At 45.5% G+C, this 20,334-nt stretch overlaps 1 protein-coding gene across 1 annotated transcript; it reads left to right on the top strand.

Moving 5' to 3' along the window:
• Positions 1-9,498: 9,498 nt before the first annotated feature.
• On the top strand, positions 9,499-10,097 carry LOC110302881 (60S ribosomal protein L29-like). Its single transcript, XM_021173670.1, has 2 exons — positions 9,499-9,582; positions 9,786-10,097. Exons 1-2 carry the CDS (start codon positions 9,502-9,504, stop codon positions 10,095-10,097), a joined length of 393 nt encoding a protein of 130 aa, XP_021029329.1. The 5' UTR covers positions 9,499-9,501.
• The last annotated feature ends 10,237 nt before the right edge of the window (positions 10,098-20,334 follow it).

Genomic DNA, 20,334 nt, shown 5'->3' with positions numbered 1-20,334 from the left:
GGTCTACAGAGTGAGTTCCAGGACAGCCAGGACTACACAGAGAAACCCTGTCTCGAAAAACCAAAACCAAACAAACAAACAGCAGTGCTTCTGCTGTGCCAGGACAGCCTCCATAGGTACACAGGAGGGCAGTGGCTATAGCACACAGCACATGAGAGGGCATCCCATGAATAGAGAGAGGTACGGTGATAACGTCTTTTACCTTTCCCAAACTTGACAGGTAACTGTTTGCTCACGAGTTAGCCCCGTTATAACACAAAGGCCAGACGAAGTTCTCCCGTGTTCTCAAGCTAGTGTTTTGGCGTACAGCTTCACACTTTTTTTTTTTTTTTTTTTTTTTTTTGGTGCACATGTGGAGATCCTGGTTTGCATAATGTTTGGAATTGTATTTTCCTGAAGCCATTAATATGTGTGGGCATGACAACTCTTAACATGATATGCATGGATACAACTCTTAACAGCTCCTTGTATTCAATAGTCAGGGTTCTCTAGAGGAACAGAACCAATAGAGAAACAAATAAAATAGATAAAATCCCATATATTAAAAATATTATAAGCATGTATAATACATATATTATATATATTTAATATATTTAATATACACATGTATATTCATATATATATATTGCACAGAGCTTCAAGGGTGTTTATCCTTTTTTAATTTTTTTTTACACTCCATATTTTATTTGCCCCCTATCTGCCCTCTGTTCCACATTCCATACCTTCTCCCTACTCCCCTATCTCCATGTGGATGTTCCCACCCCCTACCCCACTTGGGTAAACTCCCTGGGGACTTCAGCCTCTTAAGAGTTAGGTGCGTCATCTCTGAATGAACACAGACCTGGAAGTTCTCTACTGTATGTGTGTTGGGGGCCTCATATCAGCTGGTGTATGCTGTCTGTTTGGTGGTCCAGTGTTTGAGGGATCTTGGGGGCCCAGATTAATTGAGACTGCTGGTCTTCCTATAGGATCACCCTTCTCCTCAGCTTTTATCAGCCTTCCCTAATTCAACAACAGTGGTCATCTGCTTCTATGCACATTAATATTTAAAGGAGTTTTATTAGAGTGGTTTACAGGCTGTGGTCCAGCTAGTCCAACAATGGTTGTCCACTAATGGAAAGATCAAGAATCCAGTAGGTGTTCAGTCTACAAGGCTGACTGTCTCAGCTGGTCTTCACTATACAGCCCAGAGAAGCCCCAAAGAAGTAGGCTATAATGCTGGTGAAGCAATGAATTTGCCATCGGAAGTGAGGGCAAGCAGGCTCAAAACAAAGGCTTCCTTCTTCTAGGTCTTTTACAGAGGCTGCCAGCAGAAGGTGTGGCTCAGATTAAAGGCAGCTCTTCCCACCTCCAAAGAGCCAGATTAAATGTGGGTCATCCCACTTCAAATGATTTAATTAAGAAAAGTTCATCACAGGTGTATGCAGCCACTTGGGTTTCAGTTAATTTCGGACGTAGCAGAGGATACCAAGAATAGACATCACACTGTGTATAATTGTGCGTTATTATTGATTCAATTACCTACCAGGCTCTCTCTCTCTCTCTCTCTCTCTCTCTCTCTCTCTCTCTCTCTCTCTCTCTCTCTCTCTCCAGCCCATTGTCTTTTATATTTTCTTTTGGGCTACAATTCTAAAGGATAAAAACACAACCGTGGCCTTCACCATAGCACACATACACACATTTCAAATGTCTTAGTTTCCTCACGGCTAGGACCACATTCCTGACAAGAAATATTAAAAGGGACGCACCTAGCTGTCCTAGTAACTGTTCTATTGCTGTAAAGAGACACCATGACCAAGGCAACTTATTTAAAAAACAAACAAACCCAACAACAACAACAAACCATTTAATTGAAGGCTTGCTTACACTTTCAGAGAGCTAGTCTGTGGTCATTATGATAGAAAGCAGGCAGGGAGCAGTCGCTGAGAGTTCTACATCCTGATCCCCAGGCAGCAGGCAGAGAAAACTGGGCCTGGCATGGGCTTTTGGAATTCAAAGCCCGCTTCCAAGAGACACACATTCTCCAGCAAGACCATACTTCCTAATCTTTCCCAAACGGTTCCACCAATGGGGGTCCAAGCATGCAACATAAGCATCTATAGGGGGCATCCCAGTACAAAATACCACCCTGGCCCTCATCTCAAGGGTAGATTCTAACATGATGGTACAGGTTTGGCCATACCTGGTACATGACGGTACAGGAGTATGAGATGACTCTCCACAGAGCATGGTGTAGAGAAAGCGCAGGAGGTGGGGATGGATTATAGCTCTCTAGCCTCAGAGGGCCCATCCTGTGATCCACAGGATCCAGGGGAAGATCCTTCAGTGAGGCTCTTCCTCTTAAAGGTTCAAAGATGCTCAAAACAATACTACAAGCCAGTGAACAAGTACTCCAGCATGTGTTCCTATGAGGCAGCTCACCTTCAAACCATAACACTCTATCCCTTGTCCCTATTGGCTCTTGGTCATCTTATACCACAAAATGCATTCAGTCAAACCTTAAAGATTCCTGCTATCCACCAGTCCTAACGCTGTTCGAAAATCCAATGTCTCTCCTGAGACTCAATGCAATGTCTCAACTAGAAGCCCCTATAAAAAGCAAAGTATTTCATACTTGCAACATCTAAGTTAAAGAGCCAATATCCCTATCCCATTCTCATTCCAAGAAAGAGGGATGTTTATAGAGCAAGGAAAGATGGGACCCAAACAAGACGAAAACCAAAGAGTTAGGAATAAATGACTGGGGGTGGAGAGATGGCTCAGAGGTTAAGAACACTGACTGCTGTTCCAGAGGTCCCGAGTTCAATTCCCAGAAACCACATAGTGGCTCACAACCATATAATGGGATCTGATGCCCTCTTCTGGTGTGTCTGAGGACAGCAACAGTGTACTCATACACATAAAATAAATAAATCTTTAAAAAGAATAAATGATTTAGCCAGCGTGGGCATGGTGGTGCACACTTTTAATCTTAACACTCAGGAGGCAGAGGCAAGCAGATCTCTGGTCTACTTAGTGAGTTCCAGGACAGCCAGAGCTGCATAGTGAAACCCTGACTCGAAAATAACCCCAAACCAACCAACCAACCAATTGAACAAACAAACAAAAAGAATAAATGACTATTACAGGCTCAGATAATATGTGAGACACATATTATCTACCCAACTCCAATGTTCAGGGACCACGAAAGAAGAGGGCAGAAAAGACAGGAGGAAATGGTAGGGTGTTGTATGAAACACACTGTCTTCTGAACATGACATGACCACAGCATTCCTACACTCACACAGCAATGACTACAGTGTTAGGATCTGGGAAACAACGTGCAAACCACTCAGACATCGACCTCAGTCAAACAGGAATGGTTCATTGAACTCCACACCCTAAGACTGAGCAATCAGGGCCACAGACCACGACCCCCAGCTAGAATCCTATAGAGCTTTTAAACCTGAGATTTGCAGACACATGTGCCAAGTTATTTCATCAACCAAATAAATATCTGCCAAGGAGTGACTGAAGAGGGACTGATCCAGGGCGCACAGTCCATCGCTGTGCGGAATTGCTTTCTTCCAGGGGGGAAAAAACAAAACAGAAATAGACAACAAGCAGGAAGAAGGACCAGACCTCCAACCTCATGCGCTGCTTCCTAGCAACCCTAGAGATTCTATGACCTTCCAGAACAGTACCACTAGTTAGGGACTAGGGTTTCAACACACAGGCCTGTGGGAGCCATTTTATATCCAAACAAAAACAATACAGAAATCACAATTTTAAAAAATCTTAGCAACCCAGAGCTTCCATTTCACCGTTTTTCCATTTCTTCCCATTATAGAAAATTTATATCAGATTCTAATGTAAAGTTATAGCACTATTAGTAAACTATCTCCAAGCACTCTGAGTATTATTATTTTTCCATTTCTTATATGAAAAGTATGACTAATATATTTATATAATAGTATTATATATAAATATAAGTATATAAATATATATTAAATGTATAATTATGATTACATGTATACAAAAAGCATACACATATAAAATATACACATATAAGATATACTGTATACATATATAAAATATTATATATATATACTATATATATTTATTTAAACTCTTTATTCAGAACCTTTGCTTTCCATGTAACGATATGCTGAGGATAATGGCCACTTTGGTACGTTAAACCAGCTTTCTTAACTATTCCTCTCCTTGCAATATTTTCAATGATTTATCTACTCTGTGTGTGTGTGTGTGTGTGTGTGTGTTCGTTCGCTTGCATGTGTGCTGTGCACCATGTGTGTGCCTGGTACCTTCACTGGCCAGAAGAGGGCATCAGATCTTTTGGAACCCGCATTGCTGATGGCTGTGGGCTACCATGTGGGCGCTGGGAATGGAACCTTAGGTCCTCTGGAAATGCTTCTGATCGATGCTCTTCCCTGATGAGCCATCTCTCCAGCCCTCGGAACTTTAAACCATATTATTTCTTTTTCAATTATGTGTGTCTCTGTGTGAGTGTGAGCGCAAGAGAGCAGTGCTGGGCAGAGAGCCCACAGGAAGGTGTCAGATCCCCTGGAGCTGGATTTACAGGCTGCTGTGAACTGCCCAGTGTCGGTGCTGGGAATTGAACTTGGGTTTTCTGGAAGAGCTGCAACCACTCTTAACCCCTGAGCCCTCTCTCCCACTCCTCCTTGAGACTTTTGACAGTAGCATTAGAATACACTTTTATTTTAAAATTTCCTTACAGATGTGGGCTCCATGAGCTAACCCCTGGAATAGGCTTGTATAAAACCAACCCTTAAACACACTGTCCACCCTGCCCTATTACAAGTTCAAGGGCAGGGAAAGGCAAAAGCCTAAATTGTTAAAGCTAGCTATTAACATTGTTAGCAGACAACCTGTGCTTTTCTCAAGTCTACATTGTCACTTTTCATTGGGTTTTTGTTTTGATTTGTTCATTTTTTTTTAATAACATCACTCAAACAGCAGCCCACGCCAGGTGTGGTGGCACACGCCTTTAATCCCAGCACTCGGGAGGCAGAGGCAGGCGGATTTCTGAGTTCGAGGCCAGCCTGGTTTACAAAGAGAGTTCCAGGACAGCCAGGGCTACACAGAGAAACCCTGTCTCAAAAAACCAAAAAAACAAACAACAAAAACAGCAGCCCACATGAGACATAACCACATGCTTTCTTAGTTTACTGTGATCCTGACCAAGCCCAGTAGGCAAACACAGGTGTGTAGCACAGAAAGCGACACCAAGCACAGGATCAAGTTAATTCTGTATTTTATATAAACTACCTTCTTTCCCTCTGTGACTTCAGTCTTTGTTTGCAGCACAGACATTTCCTGACACAGTCCAGAGTCTCTCCCAGGGAGTTCTCTCGGTGGCTCAGATCTCTAGACTCTGTCCTCCCTACAGCACGGTTGGTACCTGATGGTGCTTACACTACCTGTCGATGGGTGCCGATCAACCCACCAGACTGCGGTGGCCCATTCTGCCTGATCTTCTGTTTCACTTGTAATTAGTGGATTCATATTTTTTCTTGTTTTTTCCAGCTAAAATGAGGCCTTTCGTGGTGGCCAGCCTTTCTCATACACCCAAGAGGGAATACTAAGCATGATGCACGTGCCCCACAGAGGAAACGCAATATGATACATTCAATGTACCATACGTTGTTTGAGCTTCTTGGAGCACAGAATAAACTAAACAAAGGGTATGTGTGAGGGATCGGAACTATAATGAGGGAAATTGAAGTGTGTGCTAAGAACACAGACTCAACAGATGCAAAGACACTATGTATGTTTAAGGAAAGAAGTGCCATGGTGACAGACAGGCCTGGCTGAGGAGAGACTGGAAGCAAGACATAGACTGCAGAACTGATCAAATGAGGGCCAGTGAGCAGATAAAGCCATCTGCTGCCAAACCTGAGTTCAATCCCTGGGACCTACATGGTAGAAGAAGAGAACAGACTCCCAGAAGTTGTCCTCTGACCTCTTCAGGTGCCACACATGCACACATGCACACACATACACACACACACACACAAATGTGCATGAATAATTAAATAGGATTAAAACAGATGAATAAATAAAAAGAATTGATTCGATAAGACCACCATGGGGATGATTCCTATCGTAGCAACATTTGGGAGATTGGTGTAGGAGGATCAGGAAGGAATTCAAGGTCACTATCAGCTATACAGCAAGTTTGAGGCCAGCCTTAAAAAGAAGCAGGAGCTGGAGAGATGGCTCAGTGGTGAAGAGGTCTGATGTTCTAGCAGAAGACTTGGGGTTGACTCCCAGCACCCACATGGTGGCTCACAACGAACTGTAACTCCAGCTCCAGGGGATTTGTCACCGCCCTATGACCTCCATAGGCCACAGACTCATTTGGGGTGTGTATGTTGGCAGAATATCCATACACATAAAATAAATCACACACACACACACACACACGTACATAAATGTCAAAATTTCAAGATGGAAGGAAGAAAGGAAGGAGTGGGGCAGATGGGTTATATAGCCCAGTGAGCATTTGCTTGGCACATTTGGGGCTACGGGTTCAATTCCCAACACCATAGATGAGAAAGAAGCAATGAGTCCAAACTAAGGTGGTGGCTGTGAAGCTGAAAGAAAGGGAGAATGAGTGGGTACTGTAAGATATGGCTGAGGAGGAAGTATGTTCCACCTGCAAAATCGGTGGAGGACATTAAGGAGGAGGAGGAGAGCAAGGAGGGGAAGGAGGAAGAGGAGGGAAGGAGAGATGAAGGAGGATAGAGAAAGAGAAGGAGGAAGACAAGTAGGAGAAAGAGGAGGAAAAGAGAGAGGAAAGGAAGAGTAGAAGAATGAGGCAGAGGAAGAGAAGAGGAAGGAGCAGCAGCGCCTCCTTGAGGCTGACAGCAGCAGCAGCAGTACTGTGTGACTGGAATCACCTGAGATGACAAAGTCACAGAGGCCTGCGGCTGCGCAGAACACAGTAGTAAGCCGGGGTCTCGGCAGAGAAGCATGGGCTACAATAATATCCTTGGGTCTCTCCATTACCTAGAAATCGCTGCAACCTTGAATATCAGTGAGATGATGAAGGGGAGGTGATGGGGTTTGGTCTGTTGCTATGTATTCAAATGCTAAATTCTGTGTCCCAAGATCCGGTTGCCCCAAGCCTAGCAGATTCTCAGGTACACCAGCCTTATGTTGTGTAAACCTTGCCCCCCAGTTATCCCTGGTTAATAAAAGTTGCTGACAGCCTGTAGCTGGGTAGAAGAGAGGTAGGTGGGACAAGGGTTCCCCAGGGGTTAAAGTCTCACTCAGGTGGGGACTATGGAGGAGCAAGGAGAGGGAGGAGAAGGAAGTCACCATGGGCTAATATGGACGATGAGCATGTGACCATGAGGGCTGACCTGATGACGCAGGAGCAGAGCAAACGAAACATCTGGCAAGTAATATATTAGGGTTCAAGGCACGAAAGCAGACAAAATAGCTTAGAATGGTGTCTTAGGGTTTGCATTGCAGTGAACAGACACCATGACCAAGGCAACTCTTGTTTTGTTTTGTTTTGTTTTGTTTTGTTTTGTTTTGTTTTGTTTTGTTTTGAGACAGGGTTTTCCCTTATAGTCCTGGTTGTCCTGGAACTCACTCTGTAGACCAGACTGGCCTCGAACTCAGAAATCCATCTGCCTCTGCCTTCCAAGTGCTGGGATTAAAGGCGTACGCCACCTCCGCCCGGCCCAAAGCAACTCTTTTAAGGAAAACATTTTTTTTTTAATTTATTATATGTAAGTACACTGTAGCTGTCTTCAGACACTCCAGAAGAGGGCGCCAGATCTCATTATGGATGGTTGTTAGCCACCATGTGGTTGCTGGGATTTGAACTCTGGACCTTTGGAAGAGCAGTCGGGTGCTCTTACCCACTGAGCCATCTCACCAGCCCCTAAGGAAAACATTTAATTGGTACTGGCTTACAGGTTCAGAGTCATGGCAGGCAGCACAGCAGCGTCCAGGAAGGCATAACCCTGGAGGAGCTAAGAGTTCTACATCTGAACGCAGCTAGCAGAATACTGGTTTCCAGGCAGCTAGGAGGAGGAGCTAGGAGGGCCTCAAAGCCCACCCCCACAATGACACACCTACTCCAACAAGGCCACACCCACTCCAACGAGGCCACACCTCCTAATAGTGCCACTCCCTGGGTCAAGCTTATTCAAACCACCAAAAGGGTTGCTATCTGCCCACCTCCAATGCTTTAAAGCTTATTATAATTCTAAAGGTCTTTGTGTCTTTCATTTGGGTAATAGCTGGTTAAGGCGGCTGCTGTACTAATTTCCGGCATTCGTCACTCACCTCAGAATATTTAACTCACACTTCGGAGAGGCTGCTAGAATCAAGCTGTGATTGGGTGTCCTCATTGGAGTCGGAGAGGGGAAGAAAGAAACCAGGCTGTGAAAGAGTCCTACAAGTGAGAGTCAATGGTCAGGGAAATTGGCACAAGCTGCATCCATCCTTCCATTCATCTTTTGTTCCTCCCTTTCTGTGCCATGGAGCCAAACCAGGGCTGAGCAACCTTCTCAGCTAACATTCTACCATTCAGCTATAATCCCGGCTCTGTGATATATCTTTTAAGACCAAGTTTCTAGAGAAGAGGTTGGACCTTGCCCTTGATTGTCTCATGAAGGTAACATGAAATGATGTAGAGCATACAGCTGCTCGTTTGGGAGGGAGTTCTCATGGGTCTTTGAGGCTGTCTTGTGTAGCCCAGGCTGGTATTCAGCGTGTGTGTTGCTGAAACGGTCCCATGTAGCCCAGGCTAGCATCTTGTATATAGCTGAGGCTGCCTTTGTACTTCTGGTCTTCCCTGGACTGGTCCTCGGAATGCTAGGACTGCAACCATAACCTGAGTACTTTTTTTTTTTTTTAAGATTTATTTATTTTTATTATATGTAAGTACACTGCAGCTGTCTTCAGACACTCCAGAAGAGGGCGCCAGATCTCATTACGGATGGTTGTGAGCCACCATGTGGTTGCTGAGATTTGAACCTCCGACCTTCGGAAGAGCAGTCGGGTGCTCTTACCCACTGAGCCATCTCACCAGCCCCTGAGTACTTTTTATAATCCTTCCTGAGGACATGAATAACGGACCGAACAATATTCCCTCTGTGAAAGATCCTGTGAACTTAATTTGTTCTACAAATCCCCTTTCTAGCTTCATGCTGTCTCCCTACTCTTGTTAAACTACCTGCATGCATACCTACATAAAGTGTGAGAGCTTTCCTGTGCCACCCCAGCTGGTTTACCCACCTTCCAAGTTGTTCCTTCCCACGTGTCGAACCCTGTTCTGGTTCTTTCTTCTGATGATCAGCCTCTGTCTCCAGAAACAAGGATCCTCCTTGGTTAAACAGCTAGACAGCAGGAAGAGATGGCTGAAACAAACTAGCACATGCTTAACGACTTAAAACCACACACAGGAGGCTTTCTCTTCTGGTCCCAGATGGTGTGGGAGCCGCGGGTTACCGTGCAGACATGGCCAAGTCCAAGAAACACACCACACACAACCAGTCCTGCAAATGGCACAGAAACGGCATCAAGAAACCCAAGTCACAAAGATTCAAATCTCTTTTTTTTTTAAAGATTTATTTATTTATTATATGTAAGTACACTGTAGCTGTCTTCAGACACTCCAGAAGAGGCCATCAGATCTCATTACAGATGGTTGTGAGCCACCATGTGGTTGGTTGCTGGGATTTGAACTCAGGACCTCTGGAAGAGCAATCAGTGCTCTTAAACGCTGAACCATCTCTCCAGCCCGATTCGAATCTCTTAAGGGGGTTGACCGCAGGTTTGTGAGGAAGATGCGCTTTGCCAAGAAGCACAAGAAAAGCCTGCAGAAGATGCCAGTTAACAATGCAAAGGCAGTGAGTGCATGCACAGACGCCATTGAGGCTCTTGTGAAACCGATGGCGGTCCAATCCCAAGATGCCAAAGGGCCCCAGCCTCAAACTCAGCATCTGGCTTTCATCACTCACCGCAAGCTTAGGAAGCAGATTCAAAGCTACATGGCTAAGGGTCGTAGGCTCTGCCAACCAAAGCCCAAGGCAGAGGCTGCAGCTCCAGCTTAAGGCTCAGGCTTCGGCTCCAGCTCAGGCTCCCAAAGGTGCCCAGGCCTCTAGGAAGGTGCCATAGAAAAGGCTCTTGCCAGTGGGAAGACAAACTGCTGTGACACACTTACCTACACACTATTTGCAGATGACACGTGTCCTGTGCTGTTTTTACAAATGAATTTAAGGCGAGGAAAAAACAAAAGCCAAATAACAACAACAACAACACACACACACACAGGAAACCGATTACACTACCGCTCTGTAGCTTAAAGCTCCCCATCTTTACCCTTTGTTTGAGACAGCCGGGCCTCTTTACTGTTTGCGGCTGTGTTACTTATAGCAGGTGATATGGCCCACGGCTTCTGGGAGTCTCCGGTCCCTCTCACTTCCCACCGTCAGAGCACTGGGATTGCAGATGTGCGCTAGCTATCCGTGCTCCGTGCAAGCGCAGGCCCTTGTGCTTGCCTAGCAAGCCCTTTCTTTGCTCCTGGAACCACCTCCTCATCCCTCACATGGGAAATTTTATAACTCACCTCCCACAGGACAAGATGCTAAACTGTTGTGAATAGAGGAAGAGCAGGCTGGACAAAGAAAATTAAGCGGAAATTATTGATGTTTAGAATGAAGCTGTGAGTGCGAATTCTAACTGAAGCCTTCAAGAACACGCAAAAACGGACAAAACTCAGGCTAGGTTATACAGAAAAAGAAAAATCACCAACGCTTGGAAGGAAGTAAAGAAGTCTAACTTAAGCGCTAGTGGAGATGCGCAGCGCAAGAGGGTATGCATAGACCTGTATATGCTGGCAGTTCTGAAGGTTAGACTGAAACACAAATTTCTTCAGGAAAAAAAAATGTCCTTTAGGCCCGCAGGTAGGTAGTACATGCCTTTAATCCCAACCCTTGGGAGACAGAGACAGTCAGATGTCTGTGAATTTGAGGTCAGCCTGGTCTACACAGTATGTTCCAGGACTGTTACACAGAGAAACACTTTCTCAAAACAAACCACCACCAACAACAGTTTAATAACCACATAACCAAATAGTAGCGGAGTATCGGCTTTCAAGCACCAGAAACTGTTCGCTGCTGCCCCCTAGCGGTGGTTTTAGCGATCTCCACCACAGAGCCAGGGAAGACTGGAAAGACACCTGATCTGCAATCCCACCTCTTCAAGACAGAGTTTGCGAGTTGAAAGCCAGCTTGGGCAGCATACTAAAAAATGTGAAAATTTTTGTGGTGGTGGTGGCGGTGGGGAGATGCCTCAGCGGATAAAAACACGTACTGCTCTTCCAGAGGACCAGAGCTCTGTTCCCCGGAGCCCACATTAAGAGGTTCGTGCAGTTGATTGTATTTCGAATGCTAATGATGTCCCCTCAAAACTATCCTAGTGTCTGCACATAACTTCTGGGAACCTGCCTCCCGTTGGTTCTGATTGGTAAATAAAGATGCCAACAGCCAATAGCTGGGGAGGACGGACAGAGGCGGGATTTTAGGATTCCTGGGCTTGGATCCCGGGGGAGGAGGAGGAGGAGATCCGCCTTCCTGGTAGCAAATGGAGAAGAGAGAGGAGAGACGTCGCGTCTGAGAAGAGTGCAGGACAGAGAGGCATGGCCGCCGCGTGAAGGAGCGGGAAGAGCGTGGCCCAGAGGGCTACCCAACTGGGTCCTGAGCGTTCAAGATAGAACATAGTAAGCTTTAAATCGGGATTAACAGCATGGAGGTTAGGCAGTGACCCTGCAATTGTACTGTTAAAGGCATAGTAAAATATAAAGGCTGTGTGTGCCTTTCATCCGGGAACATAAACCATTGGGGTGGGTAGCGACCCACGCTGGGCTTTATTAATATTTAATTTAACAGGTTCACTGATATCTATAACTCCAGGTTCTGATTATCTGACACCCTCTTGTGGCCTCTGCAGGTACCTGCACATGTGTGGACATCACACACACACACACACACACACACACACACAAATGTTTAAATGACTACATAGATAAACTAAATAGACATGAAACCTTAGGGTCCAGACATGCACAGTCACTTGGGCAGGGCCAGCGGCGGCAGGATGAGAGACTACAGAGGAGAGCGAAGGTGTCAGCGGTTGTTCAGCCCATGGACTTAAAGCTGGCCTATGGTTTCTTTGGGTGGTTGTGACATTAGCACCACAAATTGAGAATGACCTAACTGAAGATGTTTATAAACACAGCAAGGACGAGAAGGTGTCCGGAAGCCAGGATTGCTTTCTCTGCTACCGTGTCGTAGAAGTACACACAGCCTTGTTGCACTACAACGCTGAAATAAGCATCTCTCTTGAGGAGAAGATTCTAGCAATGGTACGAAAGCTGAGCATACAGGTAGGCGAGAATGGATGGAGCGTGGTTTTCCATCTGTCTCATCGGAAACTAATCACCATGGTGCTCCAGGAGCCGGCCTAAATACTCTGCCACTAACAACGATTCGACTTCCTTCTGTAGCTTGCCGACCTAAAGAAAACTGTACGCTTCTATGAGTTTCCTTCCAGGGAAATGCTGCCGAGGGTGAAGTCGTTGCTCAGAAACAAAGTACAAGAAGACTACATATGTACATCCTGTTTAGACGAAGTTGGTGTTGATAATATTTCAAATAATGTTTTCTCTTAGTAGAGTGGTGTGTGTGTGTGTGTGTGTGTGTGTGTGTGTGTGTTTGACAGGCATAAGTGGAACACTGAATGCTGGTAGAGAGGGACAGCTCTGAACTCAGAAACTTCTAGGTCTTTTGGGGAAGGGGGTATTCAAGACAGGGTTTCTCTGTGTCTGTCTGGCTTTCCTGGCTGGCCTGAAACTCACCCTTCAGACCAGGCTGGCCTTGAATTTATAGAGATCCAATTGCCTTTGCCTTCTGAGTCCTGGGATTAAAGGTGTGCACCACCACGGCCTGTGCCCAAATATCCATTTTATCCCTGCCCAGCTGACTGACACTAAGCAGGTGATGTCGTCTCTCTAGATGTTGGCTCCCCTTCCATGCATCCAGGGCATTGCGACTTCGAGAAAGACAAGCCATTTAAAGGACTGACCACAACAGGTGGCTCCCTTATGAGCGCTCTAGTAGGCAACCATTCTCCCCTCGAGACATTTAAAGTGATTTATTTCCTCAATCTCCCCAGCCACACACACAGGTGTATATTTGTATATATTTTCAATTACTGGTAAAGTCAACTGCCTGTTGTCAATAGCTTACATATCAAACAAGACACGTGTGCAGGTCTTTGAAGGTGCAGAGTTGTAAAGAGCCGCACCAGGATTCTTTTCATGAGATAACTTCCAAAGCTCCGGTGGGGCTAACATCTGTCGTTCTGTGACAATGCTCTTGCGGGGTGTAAAGGTCACCCGCATAGATGGACATTTTTAGGGTTGAGGGTTTGCTATGTGTTTGTGGTGGCTACAATATTCACTGATATCTTGACTTGATTTTAGTGTCATCTAAGAGAAATACCTCCGTCCTCCTAGATCTAGGAGGGGGTTTTCAGGGAAGTTACACAGAGGAGGGAGGACCAGCCTCAGATGTGAGTGGGTGGCACCATCCCATGGGGCTCCTGGACTAGATAAAAACCCGGGAAGCAAGCTGAGTTCCAGAATTCCCCTGCCCTCCCTGATTGATTGCATTCACTGCCCTGTGAGCAGCTGCCAGGCACTCCCATGGCTTCAACTGCTGCCTCCAATCAAAACTCATCACTATAAAGTGGCCATTGCAATTAGGAAGGGACAGGCCATGATTAGCTTGTTGAAGCATGTTAGGTTCTGTGTGTGTGTGTGTGTGTGTGTGTATGTGTGTGAAATATGGATTATAAATAACATAGAGGGGAAAAATTCTATTCGTTCTCCTTAGAAGTTTCCATCCATTGTGGTAGAGAGCAGCTCACCTGGTGGGGGTGGGGGGCTGGGGGAAGAAGAGAGAAGGGGAGGGAGAGGGGGAGAGAAGAGAGGGATAAGGAGGGAAAGGGGAGGGGGAGGGAGTAGGGGAAGAAGGAACAAGGAAGGGGGAGGGAGAGAGGGAGGGGAGGGGAGAGGGACGGGAATGGCAGGGGGAGAGAGATTGTTATTACAATGTTGCTATTATCCTTTCCCAGCGGAGACATTAATAAGGTCTTCCCTTTCTCCTAAGCTCCCAAAAACACATCCAAGAACAAATCTAAGAAGATTGACCCCACTGGTCAAGGGAACCAATGAGTGTTTAGGGCTTCCTTACAGAGCATAGGTGAGGGCTTACTTAGAGGGGGGAGTGTGTTCCCTTGAAGGTTTTCCCATAATGGCATGGATGGAATCCCCCCTCCCCTCTCCCGGCTTCCCTGGTTTATATACTCCAGCCCCTCTCTGAGGCCACAGCCTTTAAGGAAGACTGTAACAAGAGACCTTAGGAAGCAGCTGGATACTTTGGTGAAGGTCCCTCTGCCCGGAGGGACAGCTGGGATGGGCTTTCCCAAGTGGGCACAGCTCAACTCCTGACGATAGCGGTAGTTTGACCTGGAGGGCTACCCTGTACAACACACTGAGAACCGCCCTCATGAGCGTTTTCAAGTCCTTGACTCTTGTTCGCATAGAATTATTTCCTTTCGGTAGATTTGCAGTAGAGGAAAAACTAGATTAAAATGAATAAAGCCAAATATGGACATCATATCTAAAGTGATGGATCTTTGAGTCAGGAGATGTGTGTGTGAACAGGCATGTGAAAATGTACAGACATATGATACAGTAATATAAACCTTAGGATATTACCTGCAAATGGAGCGTTTTAACAGATGCTATCCCAACTTTGAAACGTTGCACGACAGAGTTAGCCTTTACCAACTCTCCCCTTTGTCTTCCTTATAAGTCAGTAAGGGATAGATGAAGTCAGTCTACATTTTTTATTTTTTATTTTTATTTTTTTGGTTTTTCGAGACAGGGTTTCTCTGTATAGCTCTGGCTGTCCTGGAACTCACTTTGTAGACCAGGCTGGCCTCAAAACTCAGAAATCTGCCTGCCTCTGCCTCCCAAGTGCTGGGATTAAAGGCGTGCGTCACCACGCCCGGCATCAGTCTACATTTAATTTTAAAGAGATATTTGATTCAAGGCCACAGTGAAATGGCCAAAACAAGCAAACCAAACAAACCAAACCAAAACCTAGTGCTTTCTTCTTTTCTAGGCTTGTCAATCTACAGCTTCAAAATATCTGTCTATCTACCTATCTATGTATGTATGTACTGAGTTATCTAGAAATAAACCCGCTGAATATAGTTATCTTAACTATTAAATAACTGGACTAAGCTTACAACAATTGTAAGTCACACACATGAAAACAATTGCATGGTAAAACTCAATAAGGTTAAGAGAAATTCCCTGGTTTACAAGTTTGTCTCCACCGCCCTCTAGTGGTGATATAGATATAACATCCTTACACTGTTGCCTCAAGGTTAAACACACACACACACACACACACACACACACACACACACACGTATGTCTTCATACAAGAAACTCGCCAACTTCAGTTTTAGTGACTTGGTCCTCACCAGCCTCATTTAGTTGCTTAGTATGTGGGGTTTTTTTGGTTGGTTGGTTGGTTTTTATTTTGAGACAAGGTCTCTCTCTCTCTATCCCAGGCTAACATGGAACATACTTTGTAACCAGGGCTGACCTTAAATTTATGAGTATCCTCCAGCCTCAGCCTTCTAAGTACCAGGGTTGCAGGTGTGTGCCGCCACACCTGGCTGTGGGGATTGCCTTTTAAATAATGTGGCTGTTCCCTTCTCCCTCTATGTGAATGCTTTCTGAGATCTCTGCCAAGTTAACCTGGAAAGGGAAGACTGAACCCTCCCACTCCCCTCCTTCAATAAAAAGAAGCTTCGTGTGTACCAGTGTACTCTTGCCTAGAGGTGTGTGGGTAGCTAGTCTGTCCCAGGCTTCCCCAGGGGAACGGCTCCCTAAGTTCTTCTAAAGGGAATCCGACTCCTTTTCCTGTTCTTACCTCTATCCTTCCTAGAGCCTCTCAACCTTTCAGACAAATCCCAGGGCTGGATGTCCCTGGAGGCATCCTTGTATCCTCCTTTGGCCTTGAGCGCAGAATCTGGCTTTCTCCACATCCGCTCCTTCCTCCAGCTTTACATGCCAAAGTTATGGTCATATATTTCAGTTTTTTTTTTGTTTTGTTTTTGTTTTTGTTTTGAGACAGGGTTTCTCTGTATAGCCCTGGCTGTCCTGCCTCTGCCTCCCGAGTGCTGGGATTAAAGGCGTGCGCCACCATGCCCGGCTAAACAACTTCTTCTTCTTCTTCTTCTTCTTCTTCTTGTTTTTCGAGACAGGGTTTCTCTGTGTAGCCCTGGCTGTCCTGGAACTCACTTTGTAGACCAGGCTGGCCTCAAACTCAGAAATTCACCTGCCTCTGCCTCCCAAGTGCTGGGATTAAAGGCGAGTACCACCACACCCAGCTTATTTCAGTTTTTCTTTCAAATGTGTTATCTTTTTTTTTTTTTCTAGTCTCTTTTCCTTGCAAGTCCCGAACAAAACAGGTTCCTTTAGGACACCGAGTCTGCATGCATGCTGCTGCTCCCTTTGAAGGGATTTAAACAGCCCCAGACCCCCCCAACCCCAACTCTTTCAGCTGCCCCGAGACCGACATCACTTGGTTCTACAAAACCATAGCAGAAGACCATAGAAAGTTTTATCCATCACCTGCAAGGTTCTTTAATTCTCCTCCCCCTCAGCCTCAGAGTAACTTTTGCAACTTGTGTTCCAGTTATTATTATTATTTTGCTTCTTTCTAATTTCTTTGTGTGTGTTTTCTCTCCCACATAGATCCGGCTGGCTTCACATTTGTCATATAGCCGAGGAAGGCCTGGAGCTCTCTTCCCCCTGCCTCCACATCCCTAGGTGCTTTGATTATAGGCATTCATCCAAACACTCAGTGGTGCTGAGGATGGAGCCTAGAGCTTCCGGCATGCTGGGCAAGCACTCTACCAACTAATTACAGCAGCGGCCCTTTGTTAGATGTTTTGGAGATAGGCGATAATAATGAGGTTAAGTCAGAGAAACGTGAGAAGCGCACGCTCTGAGCAGATCGCAGACTCCAGTGAGATTTACCTGGACTATTTTATTTCGTGATCACCCAGGGCAACTGGGTGTTGCTATCAGTATCAGAAAAAGGACGTGGCTTTCTCGCGAACTACAGATGATGAAAAGGGAGGAACCAGGATTTAAAAGGATTAGGTCCCAGGCTGTTTCCCCATTCCACACCTTTAGCCTCCATATTGGTACAACCGTTTCCCCAGCTTTTGAGGAGGATGGCCAGCCCCGACACTGATTTTTGAGTCTGAGGCAGAGGCTGCCTGTAGAAAGAAAGCGAGCCTATTTCCTGGGTTTGTCCTGGTTTACTAGACCCCTCTGGCCCTGATGGATGTTTCTGCCTCTTCATCTTTGTGGCTAGAAGCTGAGGTCTGGGGTGCTGTTTTGCATGCTCTGCTCGCTGTGTACTTACTCATCCTTATGAGCAGTGCCCACCGAAGGCTTTGAAAAGTCCCGTAAGTGAGGCGAAAATGACCAATGACAACTTTCTCTTTGTCCCGCCTGGATGTGCAAGCTTTAAGCCTAAAAGCCCCAGCGGATAGGTGCAAGTGAACCCAGAGGCTCGATCCTGCAATGCCACGCCTCTTCTCGCTGTGTCCGCAGTGCTGTGGGCAACAGAAGACTCTCTCAGTATTTGAGGAGTGGAGCCGACACAAATTCATTTTCTGTCTTTTCAAGATTTTGCAGAGCACTGTGTGTATGCGCTTTGGGAGCGTTACACCTCTCTGGTGTAAACTGGAGTACACTCCACATGGCTGGTACAAATGGGATCCACAATGAGGCCCTCCAGCTGCAAGGGTCGGAAGTTCCTACCCCACCCCACTCCACCCAACTCAACCCAGAGAGAGTTTCTCTAGGTAACCTAGGCTGTCCTGGAATTCACTCTATGTAGACCAGGATGGCCTTGAACTCAGAGATCTGCCTGCCTCTGGCTCCCAAGTGCTAGGATTAAAGGCATGCTGTGCTACCATGCCTGCCCCTAGCTCCTTTTTTGTTTGTTTGTTTGTTTGTTTGTTTGTTTGTTTGTTTTTTGAGACAGGGTTTCTCTGTGTAACCCTGGCTGTCCTGGAACTTATTCTGTAGACCAGGCTGGCCTCGAACTCAGAAATTCGCTTGCCTCTGCCTCCCAAGTGCTGGGATTAAAGGCATGTGCCACCACACCCGGCTTCCTAGCTCCTTTTGAAGAAAGGAGAAATTGTGTTCCCTGTCATTAAAGCAGTAAGAGGATGTTATCTCATTCTTTGAGATTCGTCAATTAGAGCAACCCTTTCAAATGAAGCTGAATATTTAATAAACTGAAATCCCAAGCCTATATCATACCAGATGATAGTTTCTTCGCTAAGAACTTTATTTGTTGGCTGCCATTAGAAAAATGAACTTTTGGCTTAAGGGCACTGCATTCTCTTCCCGGGCCCTGAGTTCAATTTCAGCAACCATATAGCAGCTCACAACCATCGGTAATGGGATCTGGCATGCAGGAAGAAAGAGCACTCATATACAAAATACACTAATAAAAATTGAAAGAAAAGTGAGCTTTTCTATTAATCCCTTAGCTGAGGAAAGATCTGCTATTGCATTGGACTTTGCACTGAGATTACGTCATGAAGTGCAAAGCTGTAAAGAGCTTCCTCCCTCCCCTGTTTTCAGTTAGAAAAAGCATTATGATAACAAATTCAGAAGGACACTAAGAATGTATAAAACCATTTCTGAAATCTCTGATACTCAGTTATAACAACTACCCCGATGATTCCAATAGCCCGGACCATTTCTCCTCCTTCCAATATAAATGAAGTTTTCTGAGTTTAAAGAGTTAGTTGCATCATGATTCTCACAAGGATTCTTACTAAAATTCATTATGTATTGTTTGTGTAGTGTGTGTGTACGTGTGTGTATTGTGTGGTATGTTTGTGGAATGTATGTGGGTAATGTACGTGTGGGGTATGTTTGCGTGTGTGGGAGTGTTTAATATTTATGTGTAATGTGTGTGTTTGTGTGGTTTGTATGTGTGTGTAATTGTATGTGTGTAATATATGTTGATAATGTATGTGTACATGTGATATGTGAATGTGTGATGTATGTATGGTTTGTAAGTATGCATGTGTGTAATGTTGTGTGGGGTGTATATGCATGTAATATGTGTATGTGGTGTGTGTAATGTTTATGTTTAATGTGTATGTATGTATGTATGTGTAATGTGTGTTTATGGTGTGTATATGTGTATGTACTATGTGTGTATTTGGTGTGTATATGTGTGTGTAAATGCGTGCCACAGCATGCATGCAGAGGTCAGAGGGCAGCCTTGTGATGTTGGTTCTCCCCTTTCACCCTATATGTAATCTAGAGCTTTCACTCTAGGCTTGTACAGCCCACACCTTACACATGGCTCGGTCTCTACATCCCAAACGCATGTATCCTAAGGACAGGGACCTTTCTTTGTGTTTCCCACTATGCCTCTGAGCAGGATCCTTTTATGGTTAGACTATGTCCCCTCATTCGAACTGTATTAGTAAGGTTTTTGTTGCTGTGATAAAATACCGTAATCAAAAGCCACTTAGGAAGGAAACTTTATTTTGGTTTACAGTTTCAGGGGGATGGGGAAACGACCGCAATAGGGAAAGCTCAGTATGGCAGTAGGAACTAACAGACCACATCTTCAACCCTCAAATCCCATCCCAGTGAAACGCTTCCTCCAGTGAGGCTCCGCCTACTCTCATGAGGCCCCGCCCCCGAGGCTCCGCCTCCTCCAGGCTCCGTAACTTCCCAAACAATGTCAATTACAGGGGACCAACTGTTCAGACACATGAGACTTTGGAGGACATTCCTTATTTAAACCACCACACAAACTTATCCCCAAATGCTTAGATTAGTTCTATTTGCAGATTGGGCTTTTGGGATGTACTTCAGATTATGCGGTCCTGAGGGGCAATAGCGGCTCTTACCACACAAGGCTACTGTTACTGCCGTGATCTTGGATTTCCACGCGTTCAGAATGGCGAGAAACAAATTTACGATGCTCACAAGCTGCTCAGGCTGACTCTTAGGGTAGCCAGACAGAACTAAGAATTCATTCAGAGGTAGTGGTATGTGGTCTCTCTTCCCCCACCCTGGAACCTGCCTGCTCAAGGGTGGAGTTTCCTGCTCATTCATTCTGCCACGCCCACTGCTGGACCCTGTCGCTTTGC

This window comes from Mus caroli, chromosome 10 (genome assembly GCF_900094665.2).
Source record: "Mus caroli chromosome 10, CAROLI_EIJ_v1.1, whole genome shotgun sequence".
Lineage (NCBI taxonomy): Eukaryota > Metazoa > Chordata > Mammalia > Rodentia > Muridae > Mus > Mus caroli.
This window is presented reverse-complemented; position numbering and strand designations above follow the sequence as displayed.

Excerpts from the sequence above, each read along its gene's own strand:
- LOC110302881 (XM_021173670.1), top strand. The coding sequence starts at position 9,502 with ATGGCCAAGTCCAAGAAACACACCACACACAACCAGTCCTGCAAATGG. Across the intron at positions 9,583-9,785 it reads TCAAGAAACCCAAGTCACAA|CGATTCGAATCTCTTAAGGG; the intron begins AGATTCAAATCT and ends ATCTCTCCAGCC.